General features: G+C 32.5%; 2 protein-coding genes and 1 long non-coding RNA gene across 3 annotated transcripts; 1 reads left to right on the plus strand and 2 right to left on the minus strand.

Moving 5' to 3' along the window:
* LOC112034978 (plasmodesmata-located protein 8) lies at positions 1 to 3,094 on the plus strand. Its single transcript, XM_024067806.2, has 3 exons — positions 1 to 1,011; positions 2,584 to 2,691; positions 2,779 to 3,094. The coding sequence occupies exons 1-3, from the start codon at positions 120 to 122 to the stop codon at positions 2,781 to 2,783; spliced, it is 1,005 nt and encodes a 334-aa protein (XP_023923574.2). The 5' UTR covers positions 1 to 119; the 3' UTR covers positions 2,784 to 3,094.
* A 13,686-nt stretch (positions 3,095 to 16,780) lies between these two features.
* LOC112034968 (pectinesterase 2) lies at positions 16,781 to 19,533 on the minus strand. The gene is made up of 2 exons (XM_024067797.2): positions 18,594 to 19,533; positions 16,781 to 17,661 (listed from the first exon to the last, which is right to left on the minus strand). The coding sequence occupies exons 1-2, from the start codon at positions 19,447 to 19,449 to the stop codon at positions 16,973 to 16,975; spliced, it is 1,545 nt and encodes a 514-aa protein (XP_023923565.1). The 5' UTR covers positions 19,450 to 19,533; the 3' UTR covers positions 16,781 to 16,972.
* A 5,527-nt stretch (positions 19,534 to 25,060) lies between these two features.
* LOC136067579 (uncharacterized) lies at positions 25,061 to 25,461 on the minus strand. Its single transcript, XR_010629030.1, has 3 exons — positions 25,381 to 25,461; positions 25,218 to 25,302; positions 25,061 to 25,131 (listed from the first exon to the last, which is right to left on the minus strand). It is a non-coding gene; the product is annotated as an uncharacterized LOC136067579 (long non-coding RNA).
* Between the last annotated feature and the right edge of the window lie 528 nt (positions 25,462 to 25,989).

Consider the following 25,989-nt stretch of genomic DNA (forward strand, 5'->3'; position numbering starts at 1 on the left):
TTACTCAGGACAAAGTAGAATGTTTAGAAAAGATGCTGTAACAACGTATACAAGTAGGCCCCCAAAGAGCAAATGGGGCCTTTTTCTTAATAGGAAAGGGTCCACAGGAGAATTCGAGAATGACCAAAAAGCAACCACTCCTATTATTCTCTCATCATCATTCACCATCAAAGCACAAAACAAAAACAGAAGAAAGGAAGGCCAAATTGTTAAAAAAAAAAACAAGAAAAAAAATGTTGAGAAGCCTTCAATTACACTCCACTCACAAAACAATCTTAGTTCTAAGACTTCTTTGTCTATTATTTCTCTTGTCTTCTCTTAGTAGCCATGGATACCCTGTCAAAGCTCACATATTCATCTATGCAGGCTGCTCCCAAGAAAAATACCAACCCAATTCACCTTTTGAAGCAAACGTCAACTCTTTTCTAGCATCACTTGCAAGCTCGTCTTCTCAAGTGTCATACAATAGCTTAGCTATAGGAAATGGAAGCTCTCCACAAGCTGATGGAAGCTCTCCACAAGCTGATGGCAGCATATATGGGTTATTCCAGTGTAGGGGAGATTTGAAGATTTTGGACTGCTCCCAATGCATTCAAAGCGCTGTTACTCAAATAGGTTTGGTTTGTCCTTACTCTTATGGGGCTTCTTTGCAGCTTGAAGGGTGCTACATAAGATACGAGCATGCTGATTTCTTGGGAAAGCTTGACACAAGTCTTAGGCACACAAAGTGTAGTAAAAGTAGTGTAAGTAGTGATGTTGATTTCTTTAGACGAAGAGATGATGTTCTTGCTGACTTGCAAGGGACAACTGGGTTTAGAGTGAGCAGTTCAGGTTTGGTTGAAGGTTTTGCACAGTGTTTGGGGGATTTGAACCCAACTGATTGCTCTTCTTGCGTTGCTGATGCTGTTGGAAAGTTGAAGACTGTGTGTGGATCAGCTTCTGCATCGGACGTGTATTTGGCGCAATGTTATGCTCGGTACTGGGCATCTGGCTACTATGATTCCTCTTCAGGTACAACTCCTCTCTCTCTCTCTCTCTCTCTCTCTCCATATCTTTGATTGTCTCCCACTTACTTTTAGAACGGAACCAAGAATTTTTGTTTGGAGTACGAATTGTAAAACTATATGATTTAATTTGTTATAGCTTTTAAATTATAGGATATAAAATATAGTTTTTCCTTATCTTTATAAGGGCACTTATGGCCTACCCTAGTGCTGGGGACCTCTTACTAGAGAAAGTCCTCCAAATGTGGGCATTATGTGATTTTTTTATTAAGGGAAAAAAAAAAAAAACATATATTGGGAGTCGTGTATTTTTGCTTTACTCTTAAGAATGTCCAAAAATATAATAGATTAATATAAATCCAACTCAATTAGTAGTAAGTGAATTATTTCATATTAAAAGTAAGAATAATAATAAATGTAGTATAAATAAAAATGTGTATAATATAGAATTTTAACATAAATATCATTCAAGTGATATATAATTAAATACAAATAAAAAATAAAAGAAAAACGCTCATTTAAAACTGTCGTCTTAGGATACTTAATTTGAATATTTGGACAAGTGAAACAATAATCCTTGTTTCTAGTTGCAATTTATTTACCATGAAAACAACCAATTTTTGTTAACATTTTTGCTCTTTTATTGGAGCCAATAATTAGCTCCTTGCAAAAAAAAAAAAAAAAAAAACTCATTCTGAGTATTCTACTGTATACTTTATTAATTAAAACTTATCACACATCATTTTATTTTTCATTATACAATAATCAAAATTAAAAATTAAAAATATTTCAAACAAATATATGACATATTACAGTTGATACAATATATAAATATACAGTGAAATACCAAGAATGACCTAGAGAAATTTTATTCTTGCGAACCTTAGTGCTACAAGGTGAGTAAACGTACTTTCCTAAAATTCTATTGACCACTTTAGTTTTTTCCACAGTGAGAGAAAGAAATGTTGAAATTTTTTTCCCAAAGCCAATGGTCAGCAAGTAATCTTTTTATAAAGTATAAAGCATCAAGGGTCAGAAGTGCTTTAGCTAGTACTGCTTTTGGGAACCTCCATTATCAGTGCCATTCCTCTCTCTCATCTTTTATCTCTTTAAATAATTTCTTTTATTCTTTTTGTTTTCAATTAAAGTGTTATTTATGGATGCAAAAGGTGTTATTACCCTATTATTAAACAATCAATGAGTCAATATTTGAGCCTTTACCAATTTATTAAACCATAATGTCCCATTCAAATAAGTGCCACGATTGTTCTTAAAGCCTTATTCTTATAGAAAAGATAAGCTCCAATTTCAAGACAATCATTACAACCAAAATCCGAAAGGTTTCTTATTCTTTCTCCACTTCCCAGTGACCAAATGGATCAAATAAAATAATTGTATCTAATCTTCTCAAAATTTTAAAACTTGCAAAGTCTGAAATATATAAATAGCACTAATGCATAAACCATGGGTAGAAAGAAAGCTTTTTATATATGTGGCTGCCAAGCATGCTCAATCTCCCATCATATCCTTATGTATAGTATTAATTCCCACTACCTTTTGCTTTGGGGTATTTGTATAGATTCTACTAGCGAGGACCAAGTGGGAAAAACAGTAGCAATTATCGTTGGTGTACTAGCAGGTGTAGCTGTTTTGATTGTTCTTCTGTCGGTTTGCCGAAAAAAAATGGGTAAAGTTTCCAAGTATGAGTAATAATTTTATTAGTAACCTTGTTATTGATGACTCTGATAATCAAACAATTATATTTAACATACAGGTTAAGGAGATTGAAGATGTCATTGGTTTCTTTTCGGCCATTGGATGCTGTCATTGTCCAAGATTTGCGGATGTTTGTACTTTGTTGTGATATCACTGTGACAACTTTGTTTTCTTCCATTTTTCGATTTTAATATAATATGGTTTTTGCACAAAAGAAGGTGGATATTGTCTACTGATATAAAGTGACATTCTTAATCGATCTCCATCAACTACAATTTGCTGCCGATTCTATTCCCTTCATGCTGTCCAACAACAACATCCCATCACTCCTCAATATATAATTTAATTTCTTAAAGCACTTTTATTTTCTAAAACTTTATAGTCTATACTGCTTTCAGGCCTTGTTAAGCTTTGTTTCATGTTAGAAATGAACTGGTTGACTTGTTTTGTTGAAGATATCAGTTTGCTGATCTATAGAGGTAGTAGAACTTATTGCTTTATAGTATTGCTTCATTTATAAAAAAGTAATGGGTAAATTAGTTGTTAAATCTTAGAGTTTTGAGTTAGGTTTCATTTAAACTTCAAAATTTCTAAAAGATTTTCGTTTCAATCTTATAGTTTAGATAGTTTTATTTAAATCTTAGAGTTTTGGGTTTCTTTTTTTGGGTAAATTCATAAAAACCTCAAATCTTTGAAAAAAAAATTAAACCAACTCTTCACATGATGTTTAATGGAGTTGATGGAAAAAAAAAAGGATCGAAAGTTTAAATGAGATGATTTTAGTAATTTTTAGGTTTAAGTGAAACATTTTAAATTGGTAAAATTTTAACAATTAGCATATATATATATATATATGTTCTTGATTGGGTATTATTCAATCTTGAAAGGACTTTATCCATTTTCACCTAAATTGGTGAAATTTATATCCAGTTAGCTTAAGGATTATAAAAGATAAGATAATATACTGAAAAATAATGATTTAATTTTCATATTTTTTGGAAACGCATATGTGCTCTAATTTCACAACATAAGCATTGTTATTTACCGTTCACGTTCAGGTTCAGGTTCAAGTTCTTTTTTCTTTTTCTTTTTTTTTCTTTTTTTTTTATTTAAAGAAAAAAAAAGTTCATGTATTTAAAAAATAAAATTAAAAAAAAAAAAGAACTTTTTTCTTCACTAATTCAATGTACCTATATATTACTATTATTACTAACAATTTAAAGATTTTTGGTGTCAAACGTCATTATCACTCTATACTATATTTATTATACATCATTTTTTGAAGAGAAATGTTACGTCTACAATATTTTCACAACAAATCATATGTGGTAAGTTATTATTTGTTCTAATTTAAATCAACAACTTAATTACCTTTTTGTTCACTCATAACAACTAATAACAACCCACCATTTAAGATTTGTCATAAAAATATTGTGGACATAATATTTCACTTTTTTAGAACCCATTGTACCCCATGTTTTTAATCACTAGACTAGATGCGTGCATTGTTCTTGTGCGTTAAATAAGCTACCAAGTGCCAACCCATTGGGACAGCCGAGAATTTTAACAATCAAGACTGTTCATATTTCATAGAATATTACTCATTCTACGCACCCCAAGAGTATATCTCGAATAAACAATCATCCCACTTTTTGATTACTTGACTAGACTTTTGCTTGGCAATCTCTTTTGCATGAAAATTAGTTGGTACTATATCTTCTAATATGGAAATCCAATTGGCGTATTAAATTTCTTGTTTGTGGAACTTACCCTCAATGGAAGACAAAATTGATATTTTCACAAAAGATGTTCACGAGATAACGCCCCACTTTTTTTAGGAAAAACAATATGAAAGGAATTGTTGTACATTCCTTATGTAGCATCATAAAATTAATGTGACCTAGATTTTCTCACAATTCCTAAAGCCTATATAAATCCAATCATTGTAAATCAATTCTCACTCTCACATCCTGTTCTATCAAATACCAAAAAAAAGAAAAAAAAAATTACACTCTGAAAATTGAAGAACGAAAGGATGGTGTACAACAAAACCTTTTTGGAACATGTGATGGCGATGATTGGTGGTCAGTGGGTCTAGAAGGTGTACTTCTGCTAGGAATTCAGTATCAAAGGCTGAAAATAGGAGGTTGTTCTTGGTGTATCATGAAGTATTAGGTTTGATTAAAAATAATTGCTATTTTATTTTATTTTTAACTAATATTTTGTAAGAGAAATAAAATTATTTTTCTTTGATCTCACTCTCTTTTCTTAGTTTCTATTTCATTATTTTGTTTGTCAGGTAATGATCTAGTTTCTTGAGGAAATGAATTTTATTAATAAATAAACTAAATAGAGTATTGTTATTTTGAGTCATGAGTAAAAATGATACTCGCAACTCTTATCCTTAATTTATATATATATATATATATATATAAAAGGTAAGAAAAAGGCTAGAGTTCAAATCTTAGACATCAGGCAGTAGGCACCATAAAAAGTGTCGCTATTACTTGAACTTCATCTTTTATATTATTTTGTAGAAATTTTTTCTAGAACATGGAAAAGAAAAGAAAATTATGAAATTGGTTAAGAAATTCCATTTATTTTTTAAGTATATTTAACTAAGGTTTGGCTTACTTTGAGTACTTTTTCAATTGAAATCTCTTTTTGTTTTAATGAGAAATTGTCACATCATTCACTGACTAAATAAAAGGTGGAGAATAAAACCCACTATTGCTTACCATTGTATATTTAAAATAAAAGGACATATCCAGTTAAAAAAGTATTGAAACTAAGCCAAACTCATTTAACCATTTTGCTACCCTTTTGTAGTTTTGTATTGTACTCATTTATTATGAGATACAAGACTAGCGTCAGTACCAAAAAAAAAAAAAAAAAGCCTCTATAATTTATTTATTTATTTATTTTTAGAATTCTACATTTCTGAGATGCAAACCCTGAGTAAAAAACAGGGAGTGTTTATTTAGAATTCCACTTGTAAGGCATTTTGCAATGGTGACTTTGGGGATAGGTAACATATGTATTTCATAAAAAAGAAAAGGGTAACATTTAGTAAATAAATGAAGTTATACCATTGTGGATAACTGAATATTATTTTCCCAAACACTCAAAGCATTGAGCTTCAATTTAAATACTTAAATATTATAGTGAATGTAATAAATAAGGAAATTAACATGATGGGCCTGTTAGAATACAAGCCCAGTCTTTAACAGCGCTCATACTAAGAACTTCAAAATAGTTTTTGAATTGTCATGGAACGGGTTCTACAAACGAGCGTAAGATTTTCACACATGTGAGTAAATTTGTGTGATCTGGACCATTTAATCAAATTTAATATACACATATTACAATCTGACAGATTATTTGGGTTTATTTCAAATTTTCAATATAGGATTTTTTTTTTTTTTTGGAGAATCCATTTTTTTTTTCAATATAGGATAGTAAAACAATTGTAGGAGTGAAAATATTTAATTTAACCAACCTGGCAAGTGGTCTAGTGACTAGGTCTTGAGCCAACAAAATTTTGGTTTTGGGTTCCCACTAATCTCGCGAGCGCGTTAATTCTCATTTCTCCTTATGTTATCCGGATATGTAAGGATTTTTTTTTTTTTTTTCTCTACTAAAAAAAAGTTTAATTTTAATGTTATTTATGAAAAACTTTCATGGTTCTCTCATTAATTTTGTTTTCTAAGAGTAAGACTTGAGTCCTGATTTGACATAATAGAAGATAACGAGGTGACACACTAAACATTTTGGCCAGATTCCATCCCTTACATAAAATCACTACATTTTCTAAATTTATACCCATATAACATGTTCTTAATCTATCAAACTTTTTGTGTGAAAAAAATAAAAGCTATGCAGATTTGGACCCTTGGGCACTTCTTCTCCCTAGAAAATTCCAAGACGATTCTCTCCCTCCTTAAAATATTGGTATCAAAGCTGTGGTTCATCAATTTCTGCATGAAATAGTGTATACATGTGGTGCAACTCTTATAATTAAGGGTGCTTCTTACTCTTACCTTCTTACGTATGTATAAGGGTTAAGTCCCATATTAAGTAAAAGTACAATTTTTTTTTTTTTTAAAAGAGAGTAGTTTATTCATAATTTTATAAAAGATTTACGTGTTAAGATAAGTTAGTTCAATGCGGTAGATGCTCACTTGTGAAGTAAAGATTAGTTATGAGCTCACACATGAGGATTCGGTACTTCTAATTAATTTAGCCCTATAAATTAAAAAAATATATACACAAAGCTACAATTAAACATATATAATGAAAGGAGGTTGTTCTTGGTATATCTTGAAGTTTTGGATTCAAGATTTATAATAATATATATATTTTTTTTTGGTTATTTACTTTAGTAAGAATAATATAAGTACATGCCCTTCATTTTCTCTTTCTCTCCCTTTTCGATTCATTTTGTTTTTCAAGTAATGATTGGGTTTCTCCGGGAAATGATTTTATTAATAAGTTGTGTAAGGACGCAATTTGAATCCTAGGCCCAAAAGGTAAAAGGATCTAGGCTCAAAGAACCTAATACAATGAATTTGTAGAGAGTGGGTTGGAAAAACTAGGCTTTAATGAGTTGGGTAGCAATTATAGTGAATCCAAATGACGATAAAGTAAAAATAGACTGGTTTTATCTAAAGCAAGTCATCCTCGACTCAATCTAAGGAAGTCAGTTCTTATATATAATCCTTGAATTTGATTACAAGTACAGTTCTTATTGCTACGGTCTTTCTTTCTCAATTCTCTGATCCCCCTTTCTTAGGATCTTCTCCATGTTTTATATTCTCTTCTTTCTTTCATCTCCATCTTTCACGTGTATATTAGATTGCTAGTGTTGATCCTTGTCTCATCTGCCCCTTCCTGAAGTCTTTGGGAGTAGCTATAAGGCTGAAAAGTACTATTCAAATATCACTTCTTCATTAATGCGGTCAGAGAGTTAGCTACAAAGAATTTAATGCAGTGGTAGCAGCTTTCACTTGTTCTATACATTCATAATGCATATCCTTATCAATAAAATTTCTTGGAATGTCACTCTGAATGACAGAACACACTATCTGGTTTCTGCTTCGTTTAGCCGAGGAGATACTCCTCCTTGGATAACATTTCTTAGCCTTCTCATTCGTAGCTTGCTCATGGAATTCTGAGTCTTATATCTTCATTATTTTTTATCTATCCTCGGACTACTAAACATCCTTAGACAAGGCCCAAGACCCAACATATACTTTTGGGCCTCTTATCCCTACAAGTTGAATTATATATGTGTTTTTATTCTGAATCGTCTCTTTTTCCTGAGTAAAATGATAGCCTCATAGTTTGCTTCTTCCAGAGTTAGGAGTGTGCATCTAACCTACTAACCTACCAAAACTGACTCAACCTAACCCAACCCGCCAGGTTATGTCGGTTTTTAGGGGTGGGTGGGTTGGGTTGGGTTTGGGTCATAACAATCACATGGATGTATTTCAAATTTTCAATATAGGATTTTTTTTTTTTTTTTTTTTGAGAATCGATTTTTTTTTTTTCAATATAGGATAGGAAAACAATAGTAGGAATGAAAATATTTAATTTAACCATCCTTGTAAGTGGTCTGGTGACTAGGCCTTAAGCCAACAAAATTTTGGTTTTGGGTTCCCCCATTAATCTCGAGCGCGTTAATTCTCATTTCTCCTTATGTTATCCGGATATGTAAGTTTTTTTTTTTTTTACTAAAAAAAAGTTTAATTTTAATGTTATTTATGAAAAAGTCTCATGGTTCTCTCATAATTTTGTTTTCTACAAGTAAGACTTGAGTCCTGATTTGATATAATAGAAGATACCGAGGTGATACACTTAACATTTTGGCTAGATTCCATCCCTTACATAAAATCACTACATTTTCTAAATTCATACCCATATAACATGTTCTTAATCTATCAAACTTTTTGTGTGAAAAAACATAAAAGCTATGCAGATTTGGACCCTTGGGCACTTCTTCTCCCTAGAAAATTCCAAGACGATTCTCTCCCTCCTTAAAATCTTGGTATCAAAGCTATGGTTCATCAACTTCTGCATGAAATAGTGTATACATGTGGTGCAACTCTTATAATTATGGGTGATTCTTACTCTTATCTTACATACGTATAAGGGTTGAGTCCCATATTAAGTAAAAGTACAATTTTCTTTTAAAGAGAGTAGTTTATTTCTAATTTTATAAAAGATTTACGTGTTAAGATAAGTTAGTTCAATGTGGTAGATGCTCACATGTAAAGTAAAGATTAGTTATGAGCTCACACGAGTATTCGGTACTTCTAATTAATATAGCCCTATAAATTAAAAAATATGTACACAAAGCTACAATTAACATATATAATGAAAGGAGGTTGTTCTTGGTATATCTTGAAGTTTTGGATTCAAGATATATAATAATCTTTTTTTTTTTTTTTGGTTATTTACTTTAGTAAGAATAATAAAAGTACATGCCCTTCATTCTCTCTTTCTCTCTCTTTTCAATTCATTTTGTTTTTTAGGAAATGATTGGGTTTCTCGGGGAAATTATTTTATTAATAAGTTGTGTAAGGATGCAATTTGAGTCCTAAGCCCAAAGGTAAAAGGAACTAAGTCCAAAGAGCCCAATACAATGAATTTGTAGAAAGTAGGTTAGAAAAACTAGGCTCTAATGAGGAATCAACACATATTCTCACATACAATCCTGTGAGCGGATTTACACATTTATCTTATCAATTCTAAAAATGTTTATTTTGAGTTACATATCACAAAACAAAATATATACAAAATAGAATAATTTTCTTAATAAACAATTATTCCAAATATAAATGCATAGCGAATATCGCAATATTGAATTGAACATAAATCAAAGGATGCTTGACTCTCTTTGGGAACGAATATGAACTGAGGAATTTATATAAATATTTTTACTATTCTTAAGTAAGTTTGAATATTCAATTTGTTAAAAGAAACATTTTAAATACAATTTGGAGAATAGGAATATGAATTTGAAATCACTTGGCTTTAAACAAATTTAAAGATCAAGAACCTTTTTAGAAAACTTATCTTGAAACTCAATTCTTTTCTATATAAAAAAAAAATGGTTTAGTTTAGAACTCATCTTTTAGATGAGATTCAGACGTTCAAAACATTATTTAGAATTCAAAGTTTCTCTTTAAAACATTATGTAAAGGTCGAAGTTTCTCTTTCAATTATGTAAAAATGATTTTGATAAACTTTAGTAAACATAAGCTTAAAACATAATTTTTGAAAACCTTTGACATCTAAGAACCTAATAAACAAAATTGTGAATATCATGCATAATTACTTACAGCATTTGAATCACTCTGAAAGTCCAACCGAAACACCCTCCAAAAAGTCTCAAAACATTCTTAAATATTGGGACCTATAATTAATCATGGAAATTACTTAATATCCTCCACCAAAATATAAAGCTTATCAAATTATATAAACTGACTCACTAAGATTATACTTTGTTGAACTAATTAATAACACCAATGCAAGGAATCTCTACCCAAAAATGTTTCCTTGAATTTATCAAACTTTAGAGGCAGTAGCCAATATATTGTAAACTCATGATTTGATATATACCCCAACGAAAAGTGTTGGTGCAAATACAATGATAATGGAAATGACACAACAAGAAATTGAATAAGGAATTACATAACACTGTTTGGACTAAGGCGCGACACTCGCTCTCTTTAAGGAGATTCAACCCCTTGGTTGGCTAAACTTTATAACCGGTGTAGACCGTCTTTGACTTGTCTCTCCCAGGATACAGCGACTTGTCTCTCCCAGGATACAGCAGCTTAACAAGTGTTTGTCGTACGGCTAGAACAACTTCTGCACAAAGCAAGTAGGAAGTTTCCAAGAGGCTGATTCATTTTCAATTTTGATACCTCCACTCTTCACCTCCCCTTTGCGCACATATCTAGCCCAATATCTGAGACAATACATTTTAGCCCATTAATCACCACAATTAAAAAGAATAAAATAACTTCTCTCCTTTTCAATGTGGGATGAAACATTTTTACTAATTCCTCATCTTCCATATTCACTCCCACATCTTTACATTTATGTTATAACATTTATTCATTTTAATATTAAAATGCTCCAACAGAAAGTAAACCCTTATTTTAATATTAAAATGCTCCAACAAAAAGTAAACCCTTGTGCATTATTTAAGATTTATAATGTTGACTTTTGTTCTAGGATACAAGCTGTAGGGACCCTCGGATTTAATATATATATATATATATATAGATATATATAAGCCAAAGTAACGTAAAAGCCATGTGCATAATCAAACTGTGTAACCCGTGGCTTGATTCTTGCAAGTTTTGTAATCCATGGCTTTATCTAGACAGCACACAGTGGCTTTGTTCTTATATGTAATCCGTGGCTTTATAATCCCAAAGTAAAAAACAAAAACGTTAAGCCCATCTAATCTATATAACCACCAAGAAAATGTCAAAGTCGTGTTGTTCTTGAATTAGGATTTGCAATCTAATAATTAATATGTATATAACCCAATGAAGAACATAAAATCATCTACACGAAATTAAGATTTATAGTATAAACAATCCCCTTTTAAACAATCTACCCATCACTACTGATTCCATGATAAGGTTCTAACTTTTTAATTCTTTGATTCTAACAAATGAGAAAACATACCTGGAATTCATTGGTTGCCTCTTTAATTAACTCCAAGGAAAAATACACCTCCTAGACTCTTTAGTGATGAATTGCTATCTATGAAAAACCCTAATTTATCTCTTCATCTACCTTATATTTGACGCATCAGAGATGTGGGCTTTAGTTTAAAACCCACTTAAACTTATCTCTTTAGTCTCCAAGAGGCCCATAAAACATTTTCCTCTTTTATTTATTTATTTTTTATTTTAATTGCTACACTAAATTGTATGCACTAAAACTTTAATTTTCTCACCTATTTTGTAGCACTACAAAATTGTCTACTCCCATCTTACCGTGCACATGCATATTGTACCACAACTCTATAATAATAATGACAATGTATGGTGATAATCATAAAGACAAAATTGGGGTATTACACTCCTCCTCGGTCTACCTTCCCCAGCTTTCTCATTCATAGCTTGCTCATGGAATTATGAGTCTTACATCTTCATTACGGTTTATCTATCCTCGGACCATTAAAGATCGTCACACAAGGCCTAAGGCCCAACATATACTTTTGGGCCCCTTATCTCTACAAGTTGAATTATATATATGTGTTTTTATTCTGAATCGTCTCTCTTTCATTAGTAAAATGATAGCCTTATAGTTTGCTTTTCCTAGAGTTAGGAGTGTGCATCCAACCCACTAACCTACCAAAACCAACTTAACCCAACCCAACCCACTAGGTTGGGTTGGTTTTTAGGGGTGGGTGTGGGTTGGGTTGGGTTTGGGTCATAAAAATCACAACCAATCTAACCTGACCAAACCCACCTATATATTTAAATTTTAAATATTAAATTATATTATATTATATATATATATAAAACTATATAATATAATAAATAATTTTTTATTTAATTTTTTTCCCTTATTCAGCTCTTTATATATAAAATTCAATTACTTCGCAAACTCTAACAATTTTATTTCTCTCTCTACCGCCTCCTATTCCCACTCTCTCACTCAACTCTTATTTGTTTATAACTAACTTGGGATACTAATTCATGTATATTTTGTTTATCAACTTAGGTGGTAAGTGAGATATATTTTTTTTGCTCAATTTAATAATAATAGTAATAAAAATAAAAATTACCCAACCATGGGTTCAACCCGACCTAACTCGATCCATGTGGGTTGGGTTGAATGCCTATGATGGGTTGAGTTAGGTTGGGTTGGGTTGGATTTTTTTTAACCCACCATGGTGGGTTGAATCAAAAAATTCTTTTAACCCGACCCATATACACCCCTACCCAAAGTACTGATTCATGCTATTTTTGTTGTAAAGGCTTCTTGTTGAACACAATAATGAAAAGAAGATTGTAAAATTGGTTTAAAAAAACTCCATTTTTTAGAATAATTAACTAATTATATCATAGTATTCGTATCAATCTGTCTAAGATGTGGTCTATTTTACCCTTAAAACCTACCCTTTTTATTTACAAAAACAATTTAAATAATCATTTTTTATTATTATTTTATTATTTAATTTATCCACCAGCCCACTACCCACTATATCCACGACAGGGTCTCTCTAAGACTCTAAGCATATCCACCACACACTATATATCCATCAGATCATCTATAGCTCTCTATTTTTCTCATTTTTCAAAACAATACTCTCTTCTCCGCAGCCCACCCATCTCCTCTCTAACTCTAAAACTCTGTCTCTCACGATCCCTAATAGCCAGAGCTCGCCTTAAGCTTCGTCCAAGGCCAAGAGCCCCAAAGCCTTCGCCAACACCGGCGGTGGCAGTGAAGATTAGCTGCAGCAGCACCGCCACAAATATTGGTCCAAATCTTCAGTCTCTCTCATGGCAGCGGCGAACACTCCACCCAAGCTTCCATGGCAGCGGCGACAGCAGCTTCTGCACGGGTTTTGGTTTGATTTTCTATTGATTTCGGGTTCGATTTTCTGTTGATTTTTGGTTTAAATTTCCATTGATTTTTTGGTTGGATTATTATGTGTTGTAATGGTGGTGGTGGTGGTGGTGGTGGTGGTAAGGTGGTGCTAGGTTGTGCTGGTGGGTGGATGTTTGATTGGCTGTGCTCTTTAGATGAAGAGAGAGAAAGAAAGAGAGAGAGAGAGAGAGAGAGAGAGTGAAATGAAGAACAGAGAACTTTAACCGGTGAGAGAGAATAAAATAAAATATTGATTCACAAAACTACAGTAACCACGTAAATTATACACGATTTCAGATGTGTAAATATACACACTTTTACCAAATACTCAAAAGTTTCAAACTTTATAAAAAAATTAAAAAAAAAATTATGGGAAAAGTCTCAAACCTTTGAGCTTCAATTTAATAGTGCATGTAATAAATATGGAAGTTAATTCCCATAATGGGCTTGTTAGAATACAAGCCCATTCTTTAACAAGGGTCATACAAGAACTTCAAATCCATTTGTTTTTGAATTGTCAGGAAACGGGTTCGGAAATGAGCGTAAGATTCTGGACCATTCAATCAAATTTCATACGACAGATTATATGTAAGTATTTCCATGGATAGTAAAACAATTGCAAGAGTGAAATAATTGAATTTAATTTTGATGTTATTTATGAAAAAGTCATGTGGTTCTCTTATTAATAAATAAATAAAAATTGTTTCCTGCGAGTAAGACTGGAGTTCTGATGGATTAATATAATAATAGAATGCAACGAGTGATATGCGTTGGTTAGGTTCATGCCTTATCGCGGATTCCAGTTAGCTCAACTGGTAAAGTCATTGATATTATATAAGAGATCTGGAGTTTAATCACTGCCTATACTAAAAACTAATTGGTATCTTGGTCTGATGATAAAGAGCTATCATTAAAAACGAATGACATAAGTTGAAATTTTCTCAAAAAAAGAAAAAAAGAAAAGAAAATTCATGCCTTATCATAACATTACTACATTTTCTACATTCATACAATATGGGGTCTTATGTGATTTTTTTTTTTTAAATAATTTTTAAAAATATGTAAGTTGTACATTTTTTTTCTCCACTCTTAATATGGTCCTAAGAATTGAGTGATGCTACTATAAATTTTACAAATTGATGTGTCACAAATGATAATTAAGAAGCAATTTTTCATTAAAAAAAGTTTATAATAAGCAATTTAAACTCATTTATTATCTTGTTGAAGTGCCACAAATTATAAATTAATGTGGCAAGAATATAATTAACATTATAAGAAGCAATTTTTTTAAAAAAATTATAGTATTGAACATTAACCAAATTAACCAAATTGACAGTTAATAAACTGTATATTATTTAAATGTTATTTACATATGAAAAAGGCTTTAAAAGTTACCACCTTACACCTAAAATTGTATTGAACCAACCCTAATATAAGATGTTCTTAGGCTATATCAAACCTTTTGTATGGAGAAAAAAAAAGTAGTGTATACATGTAGTGCAAGTGCAAGTGCGCAACTCTTAGAGCATCCACAATAGTGGAGCTAAATTTAGCTCCACCAAAAGTTATTTTATCTATTTTACCTACACATATGCTGCAGTAATGGATCTATTTTAGCTTTCAACACAATAAAATAATATAAATATCACAATAAAATAATATATCTTCTACAATAAAATAATATATCCCACTACCTAAAAAACATCCACAGCACCAACCATAACCACCTCTAACATTAGCCATAGCCACAACCACCACCACCACCACCACCAGTCCACAACACACAAAAAAAAAAAAAAAAGGAAAAAAAAAAAAAAAAAAAAAAAAAAAAGAAAAAGAAAAACCCAACTGAAATCTCTAATCTTTTTCCTCAACCTAGACCAAACAAAATCACTAATCACAAACAAAATAAAAAATCACCAATCACAGAGATGGGCTTTGGTGAGGAGGACAGTGTCGGCGTGGGTCTGATCAGCGAAAGAGAAGTGGGTCTGATCAGCAGAAAACCAAAGCAATAGGCTGAGGAAGGTAGCGGCGGCTTCAACGATGAAACCCAGAGAAACCCAAAGCTTGGATCAACGATGAAACCCATGAAATCTAGAGACACCCAGGCTTGTTGGCGTTGGGTGAGCGTTGAGATGGAGTATTAGGCGGAGGCGTGGATCGGCGGCTTGGGCTGGTGATGTTGAGGCCAACAGAGACGTGGGTCTGAGACGTTGAGACACAGAGGTAAGAGTGACTAAAAGAGAGAGAAAGAGAGAGAGAAAGAGGGGCACGGTGTGAGGTGAGAGTGACTGAGAGAGAGAGAACCAAATTTTATTATTTTAATCAGGCCTTGAAGTATTTTTTTTTTTTTAGCTTTAATGAACAATGCACATCTATCTATAGATGTGCACTATAGCAATGGAGTTAAAAAAAAATAGATTTAGCTCCACTACTGGAGCATGATCTTGGTGTTTGAGGAGCTAAAATATAGCAATATACCAATATATAGCACCACTGCTGTGAGTGCTTAGAAGCATGCCTCTAATGTATAAGCATTGAATCCGATACTAAGTTAAAGTAAAAGTTTTTATTTTTTGTTTTTTAAAGTAGTTTATTCATGATTTTATAAAAGATTTACATGTTTATTAAAACTTTAAGGTGTGGGTGATCAATGTGATATATTCTCGCATGAGGAGGAGAGATTCATTATGAGCTCAAACATGAGAATTCGGTACTTCTAATATAGCCTTTTAATATATATATATATATAACTTGACCAATTTATTTGGGTAACTGTCTTAAATAATTAGAAACCAATATAGAAGATCGCTGAATCATTTTATTTGGCCATAGATTATACATAAACAAAATATGAACTAGTTATCATGACGTTAACCAATATTTGCAATTATCTCTAGAAAGTTGACAAGTAGTTTTTAGTAGGGTTTGAATGTTATCCCTTCTAGATTTAATTATCTATCACTTTGTTTTCAAAGATTTGAATCTTTTTTTTTTTTTTTTTTGAAGCATCAAAGATTTGAATCTTAAAAAGTGAAAAGCATACCTTTTGTTTTTCTTTTTCTTTTATTAGAAACAAAACATACATTTTTCAATTGGTCAATGATGTCGATTGCTTAACTATGGGTAAAATACATTGGTCACAAAATTTGGGTAATTAAATTGGAATAATTAACAAGGGGTCACTGTCAAATTACAATTCAGGTAATACATTGTTATTAATTATTATAACATTACTTTTTTATGAAAATCATCCCTGACTTACGTGACAAACCATCACATACATGTTTTTAAACAAGCACTCTGATTGTCTATATGACTTGTTGAGAAATTCGTATCTCAAAATGCTTATATATCTATGCATATCAATAGAATGTAGAAACCTCATTTTATATACTAAGCAACCTTAGCCAAAAGTTCAGTGCAGAATATTAAACATAATTGATTTTATATATTTTGAATCCTTCATTACAACTTATCAAAGAATGACAACTATTGCACAATCTTCTTTTTTTGTTGGCAACAATCAACTTATTTTTTTACCATGAGGAACTCAAATACAAATGTATAATTGAAAACAATCGAACAAATTGAGGACATATATGTAATAATTTCCTTGAAAAAAATTAAAGGCTGGCTGTGTAAGGTACGTTGGTAGCCGGCAACCATGAACCACCGGAGATGAAGTTTGCAACAGTGTATTGTGAAGCCACAGATGCACTAGTAATGACATGGTAGCCAGGCCAATTGACCCTTTTAGCAGTCGATGAGCCTGGCCCCGTGTTAGCATACTCCCCATAATACAAGGTCTTAAGGGCAAAATTTCCACTCCATTCCATCCATCCAGCTGGAGCAATCAAGCTATCTAAGTATGTTTTCATAAAAACCGTGCGTGAGTACTCCTTCCATGGCCTCCCCAAGTATGTCGTAACCGAGCTCTGGGATGCCTTTAAATCTGAAGCAGCCTTAACTGTACAATCATGAATGGAAATTCCAGTGTTTTGATTAGGGTCAGTCCTACCTTGGGCAGTGAGAGTGTTGGTCTTGTTAGGAGGGTAACGTGCATAAATGTTACAATTTTGCAACACAACTGCGGCATTTCCAAATATGAAATCAACTGTACCATATATGTCACATTCCCTATAGAATTGTCTTTGGGAGTGGACATAGAGGGTGTCTTGATACCCTTCCAAGCTGCACCTGTAAAATACCGAGAGATCAGACCCAGAACGAAGGGCCACGGCTTGATGATTTGCTGCTCCAGCAGTGTTCCTTATAGTGATGTCGCGAGCAATGAATCCATCTCCCACAACAGCTAAAAATTCAAAATAACAAAGAGCTTAATTTTCATGTCAATATTTTAGTCAAATTCTAGATTAACATTCATTATTTTAGTAAAATTATGACTATATATGCTGTAAGACATAATATTTTGGGGTAATCAGTTGTGGGAAGTTTGCTAGGACCGCAAGTAATTAAATACGACAATAGTTATCAGCATAGAAGCATTATTATATATACAAAATCTTGTCAAATTAGATGACTTAGTAATTGTACTTAATTTTGAAAAGAAGGCTAAAATATATAATCGATAACTAAAGCCTCTTGAAAATTAAGAAAGTACCTATCCAATATATGTATTGAATGCGAATCTTACAAATTCAAGAGAACCCCATGTTATGGACATCCAATACATACGTTAGATGCAAGAGACAATTTTCCTATCCTTTGAACCTAAACCTACATGTGTGACCCGGAGAGATTTTTTTTTTTTTTTTTTTTTTTTTTTTTTTTTTTTTTTTTTAAATCCAAAACCAAGCCTTGGTTTGGTATATGAATAACGTGCATTATGCATGAAATATGAGTCCTTTCAAATTTAAAGTTTGATCAATAATCTCACTAAAATTTTTAAATTATGTACTCAATTAACTCAGTTGACTTACATATCTAAAAATTCAACTGAGGTCAATTTACGCAGGGAGGTTTTTTTATTTTCCCAGAACTAGTCAGAAGTTTCTTGGTATTCTTGCGTTACTTGATCCAGACCTTTCAAACCTCTATACTCCCACTTCTTATTAATCTCTTCTATCACATATCTAAACGTAACTTTTTTTAGTCCAAGCCATGATTTTATCCACTAAGACATATAAATATATGTGTAATATTTTGTAGGGAACCAATTAACAACAATTTCTTAACACTAAAATTTAGCATATATATTATTAGAAATCAATTGAATTTACTTACCAATTGTCGCTGAATTGAAGGTTGTAGAACCTCCACCAACACTTTTGCTCCCAGTGACTATGGTTTTTCCTATACCATCTCCTACCAACATAATATTTTTCAACTTTATCTCAACATTTTCTTTGTATGTCCCAGCCTTCACGTATATCACAAACCTCCCACTTCTTGATTGTGACGAAGCTGCACTTATCGCCTCCTTTATCGTCTTATAATTCCCTGAACCATCTTGTGTCACCACAATATTAGCCTTAGGAGCCGAAGAAGACTGCAAGAGCTTCCGGTCCCCAGGCTTAACCCAAGTTGGGAAACCATGTTTGTAACTCGGTACAGTGTATGGAACTTTGTTAAGAGACAAAGCGTTACTAATTAGCTTAGAAACGTTGTTTGACATCAAGGGCAAAAGATTGTCCGGGACCCCTAGCTCAATAAACCCGGCCTGACAAGTCTCAAGGTTGGTTAGAGCCGTGCTGAGCCATGTTTGAGCATCGGGTTGGCTGCACTTGACATTAGGGTCAATGGTTTTGTTAAGCCTGTGGAGGGTATACTCATAAAGCTCAAGGCAATCTGCCCATGCAGCCTTTTCACGAGCATTTCTGCTCTTGGGCCCTAGTGAAATTATGTTACTTTGAGCTTTTAGGGCACGTTCTAGTGCTAGTTGCTTTGAGATTGTGAAAAAATCGGACTTTTGCTTGATGGGACTGTGGTAATTAAGCTTCTGGCTTAAAAAATACTCACATGGCTCAGGGTTTGGGGTTTGGCTGCACCAGTTTTTAATATCTGCTTGAGAGTAACCAAGAATGGTTAGAGACAGAAAAAGAGACACAAATAGAGGTGCAACCAATGCTCGAAGTGCCATGTTTTTTGGCCTTTTTGATGGGCTATAAAAAATGTTGGACAGACAAGGGACAATATTAGATGTGAATGATTGGGTGTTAGGGATTTGTATGGTACTCAATTGATGCCTCCAGATTGATACTTATATAGAAGAAGAAAACGATAAGAGACGTAACAATGTGGGAAGCACGACTTTTTTCTTCTAGTAGTTTTTATAATAATTAATGACATTTATTTTTTCAAAATTAGAATGAATGATATTATAAAATAGATAACATATTAGAGCGGCTAACAATATTTTTTATAAAATAATACTTATAGTACCGTTGGTATTGCAATAGTTTGTAGTTTGGTCAGGAATTGTTTTTGAAAAACTAACTAATATTGACTAAATTTTGCATGTTTGACCTTAGAACTTAGAAGATGAAGGACATGCTTGGAGGCTAGAAAAGCGTATGCATGCAATAAATATTGTATGATTGAAAATTTAGCGTCGGAATCTTAACGCGTGGAGTTCTAATCACGTAGGTAATTGGGACAGCCTACCTATATTGAAGCGGCTTTGGACATTTTTTGAATGGGAATGTTATGCTCGGTTTATTGTCAACTTGCATCTATCGCTGGACCACAGGATGATATGAATGATCAAAATTAAAAAGATTATCTTTTGATTGAATAGACTAATCAATGGTTTGGCTCTCCTCTCACTACAACAAAACGTATTTTCAATGATGAAAATATTCATCACTAAAAAAAAAAAAAAAAAAAAAAAACTCTCTTAATAATATGAATTTAAACCACTTTATAATTTTATGCAAGCCACCCGCTTGCTTCAACACAACAACTCACCATAAAAACAATAATCAACATCACGATATATAATGCTTAGAAGTATTAGAAACAATTACACAGTATCCATCATATATACATCAACAATATTCATTCACAATTCCAAAAAAAAAACATTCTCAATATAAATTTAAATCATCTTATAACACTATACAATCCACCCGCTTACTCGAATACAATAACCCACCACAAAAACAATAATCAACATCATGATATATAATGCTTACAAGTGTTAGAAACAATTATATAGTATCTATCACATATACATCAACAATATTCATTCACAATTCCAAAAAATAAGACACTCCTAATATAAATTTAAACCACCTTATAACACCATACAAGCCACCTGCTTACTTGAATACGACAAGTCACCACAAAACCAATCATCAACATCAATTATATATAACACCATACAAGCCACCTGCTTGCTCGAATACGACAACCCACCACAAAACCATGCGTCAACATCACAAGTATAGTGTTTTTTAAGTATTTCAACAAATTTTGCTTACTATGCTCAAGCCAAGCGTACACCTGTAAGAAAAAATCCAAAATTTTCACAAATAATGAATATTTAACCTGCAGAAGAAAATTTTAATTTATAAAAAGTTTATCAATACACTTACTAGCTATTATAGCATAATGCTCAACATTTCCAAAAAAATAAAAATAAAAAACCTTTTTCAACAAATAGATAACAAGTCAGTAGCTTCACAAAGAAGTTCCCATCAATGCAAATCCAATTCTGTTTCATATATCAACAATAAAAACATATAATAATGTACTCTACATGTTCAAGTAAGCCCTACTTTCGAAACTACAAAATAAGTACTCGCGCGCTAATTCAGAATCTTCTTGGATAGTTTAACCTTTGTCTAAAATCTTTCTACAGTTAAACCCAAACTTGATACAAACTTTTTTACATCAATGATATTCTCTTGATACAGTTTATTAAATGCACTATCTTACAACAATAATGTGAAGCACAATAATGTCTAATTTTGATTTATTCCTACTCTAGTCTTTTATTACTATATCAATAACTCTCCTGATCAATACTAAACAACAACCTTAATCCCAAATTATTTTTTTTCAAAATTTAAGACTTACAGTTCCATATTGCCACCCGCGTTGGTGTGCTTAAGAGCCTCGTTGTAAACACGATCCTAATAATCAACCTCAGAATCAGGTTGCTCTCGATCGCCGAATCCGCCAATCACTCCTTCAAACTTGAGATCGTTGACTCTTGAAATATCAAAATTCACAAAAGATCTTTTGTTGCACTTTCAATGAGCATTAAAAAGAAAAAAAAAAAAAAAGAATGTAACCAATAGAAAGGTAAAACAGTTCTTCTATAATTAGAAATTTTGTCACAACTCAATGAAGTGGTCAACAATGAACGGTGGACAATTACTTTCACATGAACTCACTACTTTTTTCTCCACTACTTACAAGTTACAACCAACAATTTTAGAGTCATGACAAAAGTTGTGTCTTTAAACTAAAAAGGTAAAAACCTAAAGGGAATGGGGGTTGGAAGCTAACCAAGGCAAGTGCTCAGTTGTAATGGATGCAGCACGAGCAAGATATGTGTTCAAAAATCAAGAAATAACAGTACATAGAATGAATGAACTTAAAATCTTATTATATTTGTCCTAAATTGTTCACAAATCGCTTGCTAGTAGAATTGAATGAAACTTTATTCTACCACAGAGCTTTATAGCGTAGTGGTACCTGGTTCCGTTGTAACCGTTAGTTCAGAGATTCTATCTCCATAATTACCCAGCAAAAAAGAAAAAAAAAATTGAAAATTGAAACTTTGTTCTTAAAAAGGAGTTTTACTAAACCCAAGACCAATCATAAAAAGGAAAATAATTTTATAAAATTCAATCTACATTCCAAGAATATTTATTTAGTATATGCCTCATTGTACTTCAATTTTCAATTTGGAACATTTATGGCAATTAAGATACTCGGACATTTTTAAAAGCTTCCTATTTTTGGTGGTGTCTCTCCCATCAAAAAAAATGTTGGGTAAAACGAGAAGGAGCTAAAGAACAAGCAGTTTCCAAGTAGCTTCTCTTTAGTCCCCACCAAGACCTGAAACTTTCAGTACCCTCTTTCAACAATCTTCTCACACATTTGGAGTCGAGCTCGATGGCGTCGTCTGGGGAGAGGTTGGGGACGTTGCTGTTGTTGATGGTGTCGGTGGGCTAGGTCGCCGTCGCCGTCGCCGTCGGCGCTGTAACTGAGTGAGAGTGAATCGGTGTGAGTGAGTGAAAAAAAAAAGAGGCTGGCCGACGGCGGCGGCGAGGGACTAGGTCGGCGTCGCCGGCGGGGGCTAAGATATATAATTTTTTTTTATTGCAGTAGGAGGAGACTACTAATTATGTTTTTTTTAGAGAGGAGACTACTAATGTATATATATAATAATAGGTGAAGCAGAGAGAATGTGAAATTGAATTCCAAATTAGAACTCTAATTGTGTACCACGTGTACACACCAAATTAGAATTCTAATTTTGTGCCATGTGTCTAGAATATGAAATTGAAGTTGAATTTTGCATCATGTGGCTAAATGTATGTGGACTCATTCTCATTAAAATCACTTCTATGTATCGAGTCAAGTAAGTTATTGTACTAATTAAGTTTTTTCTTGATTTTGCAGTCAAATGTGAAAACCAAAAAGATTAATATTGGTGATAAGAACTTGGTTTGGGTACATTGCATAATTTCCAAAAAAAATAGCAAAGCCAGAGTTTGCATCTTTGTTATAAATTGCTTACAAAGTTTGCATCTTTTACATTTGCACTGAGTTTCGGATTAAAGTGCTTTCTTCTTGATTCTGACACTGAGTTTTGTTTACTATTCACTTACAAAGTTTGCATCTTTACATTTGTTATAAATTGCTAATATGTAATTAGATACACATTATGCCTAAAATTCACTATCCTTATATTTGGTTTTTTGTTTAGATTTGACACCTATAACAATGAAGAAAGCACTGCTATGGACCGATTGATGATACTTTTTACAAGTTGCAAAGGAACTTAGTGATCAATGGAATCTCACGTGAATTGGAGAGGACCCAACTGTAGATGTCTAGATGGCAGATGTGAGTCACTATGTTTTTAAAATTTTCAGTGAAGGTAAAGGTTATGAACAATGTAAATTTTCCGAAGGGAGATTTATTATTCTATATTTACGCAAGTTTGGTCGCCTTCTTGGAGTGGATCACTTCACCTTATCTTTCTACTGGAATTTTTTATTCAGATTGTTACAATTTAATCCGAAATTTTATTTAAATTTTCTTATTGTTGTTACTATCACATATTATCATTCCAATTGTTCAATTAGAATCTGAAATTGAAGTCCAATTTTACTATACACGTGTACAATCTAATTATTTTTAATTTTTACAGTCATGTGTAGAAGTCAATGAGATGAAATTAATAACACATTAAACACTCATGCTTTGGGAATCGATAGTACCAATCTAAATCCATTATACCTGCTTCGTGATAATACAACTATGAAGGATGTATAAAAATACTCACAAACCCATCTCTCTATAAAAAGAGATTGGAGAGAATTTCTTTTATCAGCCATGGAATTTTAGAAGTTTTTTCTTCACACAAATGTCTATCATGTTACAAAATGACCCATCGTAAAACTAAAAAATGAGTACAACTCTGAGGGGTTTTTTTTTTTTTTTTTTTTTTTTCACCAAACTATCACTAAAATATGAAATTGTACATAACACCATCTCCCTATCTCTTCTTTGTACGTTGTCCATATACTTTATAGGATTAATTGCTTATACAAAACTAACATTTTAACTTGTAAGAAAATAATACTAATACATCTTACTGAAGAAAAAGCAATCAGACTAAGGCGTTAAACACTTTGACTTGTAACTAAATTGTCACTTCATCAATGTAACCATGTATGTAACATGCCCCCCCTCCGTTCTTAAAGGATTTCCACTAACCAAGAGAACTATAAAATACAAGAACATTAGATGAAGGAGCTCACCTGTGGCCACACAAGTACAATATTGCAGGGTAATCTCCATACATTTCTTTCACCACAGCCACAACATCATCGCACATAGTCTGCAAATATGAAAGTACCAATTTTCATGAATAGACTATGACAAAAATAAATAAATTTAAAAGGGGGCAAAAAGGCCTAAATTACATGACCGGTGGAATAAATTTTCTGCTGTTTATATTTAACCTCAATAGAAAAGGTCGAGTTCATTTTCTGCTGATGACTCCCATGTCCTCTCATATCCATTGCCACTACCCGAGCTTTCTCCTTGATTATGCTCGCTGCCAACGCAAATGAAAAGCCTGGCGAAAGTACAACATGAAATGTAATCAAATCACATTGCCCATAGTTTAGCTAACATTACGTATAGCCAATGAGCTCCAACCAAATGACACCTCCTTCCCCTTATAACAGAAAGGTAGACGACAAGATCATGGATTCAAAACCCACTATATACACAAGCACACACGTGCGCGTGCGTGTATTAAGCAACATGCATTTTAAGCACGCAGAAAAAAAAAACATAAATTCACAAATCCTCAAGATCAAATTTTTTCCATAAAAAATCAAACCCAATTTTTTTATTACACAAAAACACATATTCAAAACTTTTTTTTCCTATGAATGGCAAAACAAACAACCATTCTAAAGCACACACATTACACAACTCAAAATGAATTAATCAATCAAAAGCTCCAACTTTAACATTAAAATGAAAGCAATGACATACCCAGAATAGCCACTCCATGTAAACAAAAAACCACAGGGCCTTCTGTTCCCGCCATATATACATGAAATACCTAAAATTACAAACATACACACACAAAAAAATAAGCTTTTTGTATTAGAATAAACAGTGCACCAACTTGCTGAGACTGAGACTAACATTTTCTGTATCTTTGATACGAATGTCATCCTCACGATCAAAATAGCGGACACAATCCAACGGTGCGTATTTCTGCAACGAACTCCTACAGCAAAAACATTGAAATTTAGAGAAAAAAGAAACGAAAACCAGTGAATTGGAGAGAGCGAGTTAGGGGACTCACTGAGTTGGAGGGCGAATTGGAACGGAAGCAAGGCAGAGACAGTTTGTTGTTGTTGATCTTCTGAGCCTGAGGTTTCTTCTTCGGAAAAGCGTGGTGAGGTTGAGGAATCCATTTTCCTGAGAGAAGAGGAATTGGAATTGGAATTGGAATTTCAAAATCCGAAGGAATTTACTTTTCCTAGCGATCGATCAAAATGCTTTTCAGTTTTCGGTTCTCTTTATTTAATACATTTGGTTCTTTAAAATTAAAATAAAAAATATATATATCTAATTTTTTTTTTTTTTATAACATGTATATCTAATTTCTGATATAAAATCATTTAAATATTCAATAGGAACGGCCCATCTTTTTTTTGTCAATGAATAATGGCCGTGAGCCCAAAATAGAGCCTTGTCTTTCATGCTCGGCCCATAGCACTAAAAGTTAACCACTCCTACTAAATACTTATAATCCTTCTTCTCAAAAAAAAAAAAAAAAGAATAAATAAATAAATAATAATCCTACTCAGTTTTTTTTTTTTTTTTTTTTAAATATTAATAATCCTACTAATAGTAGTAGTTGGCAATCCAATCTATCGAATTATAAAAAAAAAATTTAAAAATGTGCTAG

Source organism: Quercus suber, unplaced genomic scaffold (assembly GCF_002906115.3).
Source record: "Quercus suber isolate HL8 unplaced genomic scaffold, Cork oak 2.0 scaffold_78, whole genome shotgun sequence".
NCBI classification, from domain to species: Eukaryota; Viridiplantae; Streptophyta; class Magnoliopsida; order Fagales; family Fagaceae; genus Quercus; species Quercus suber.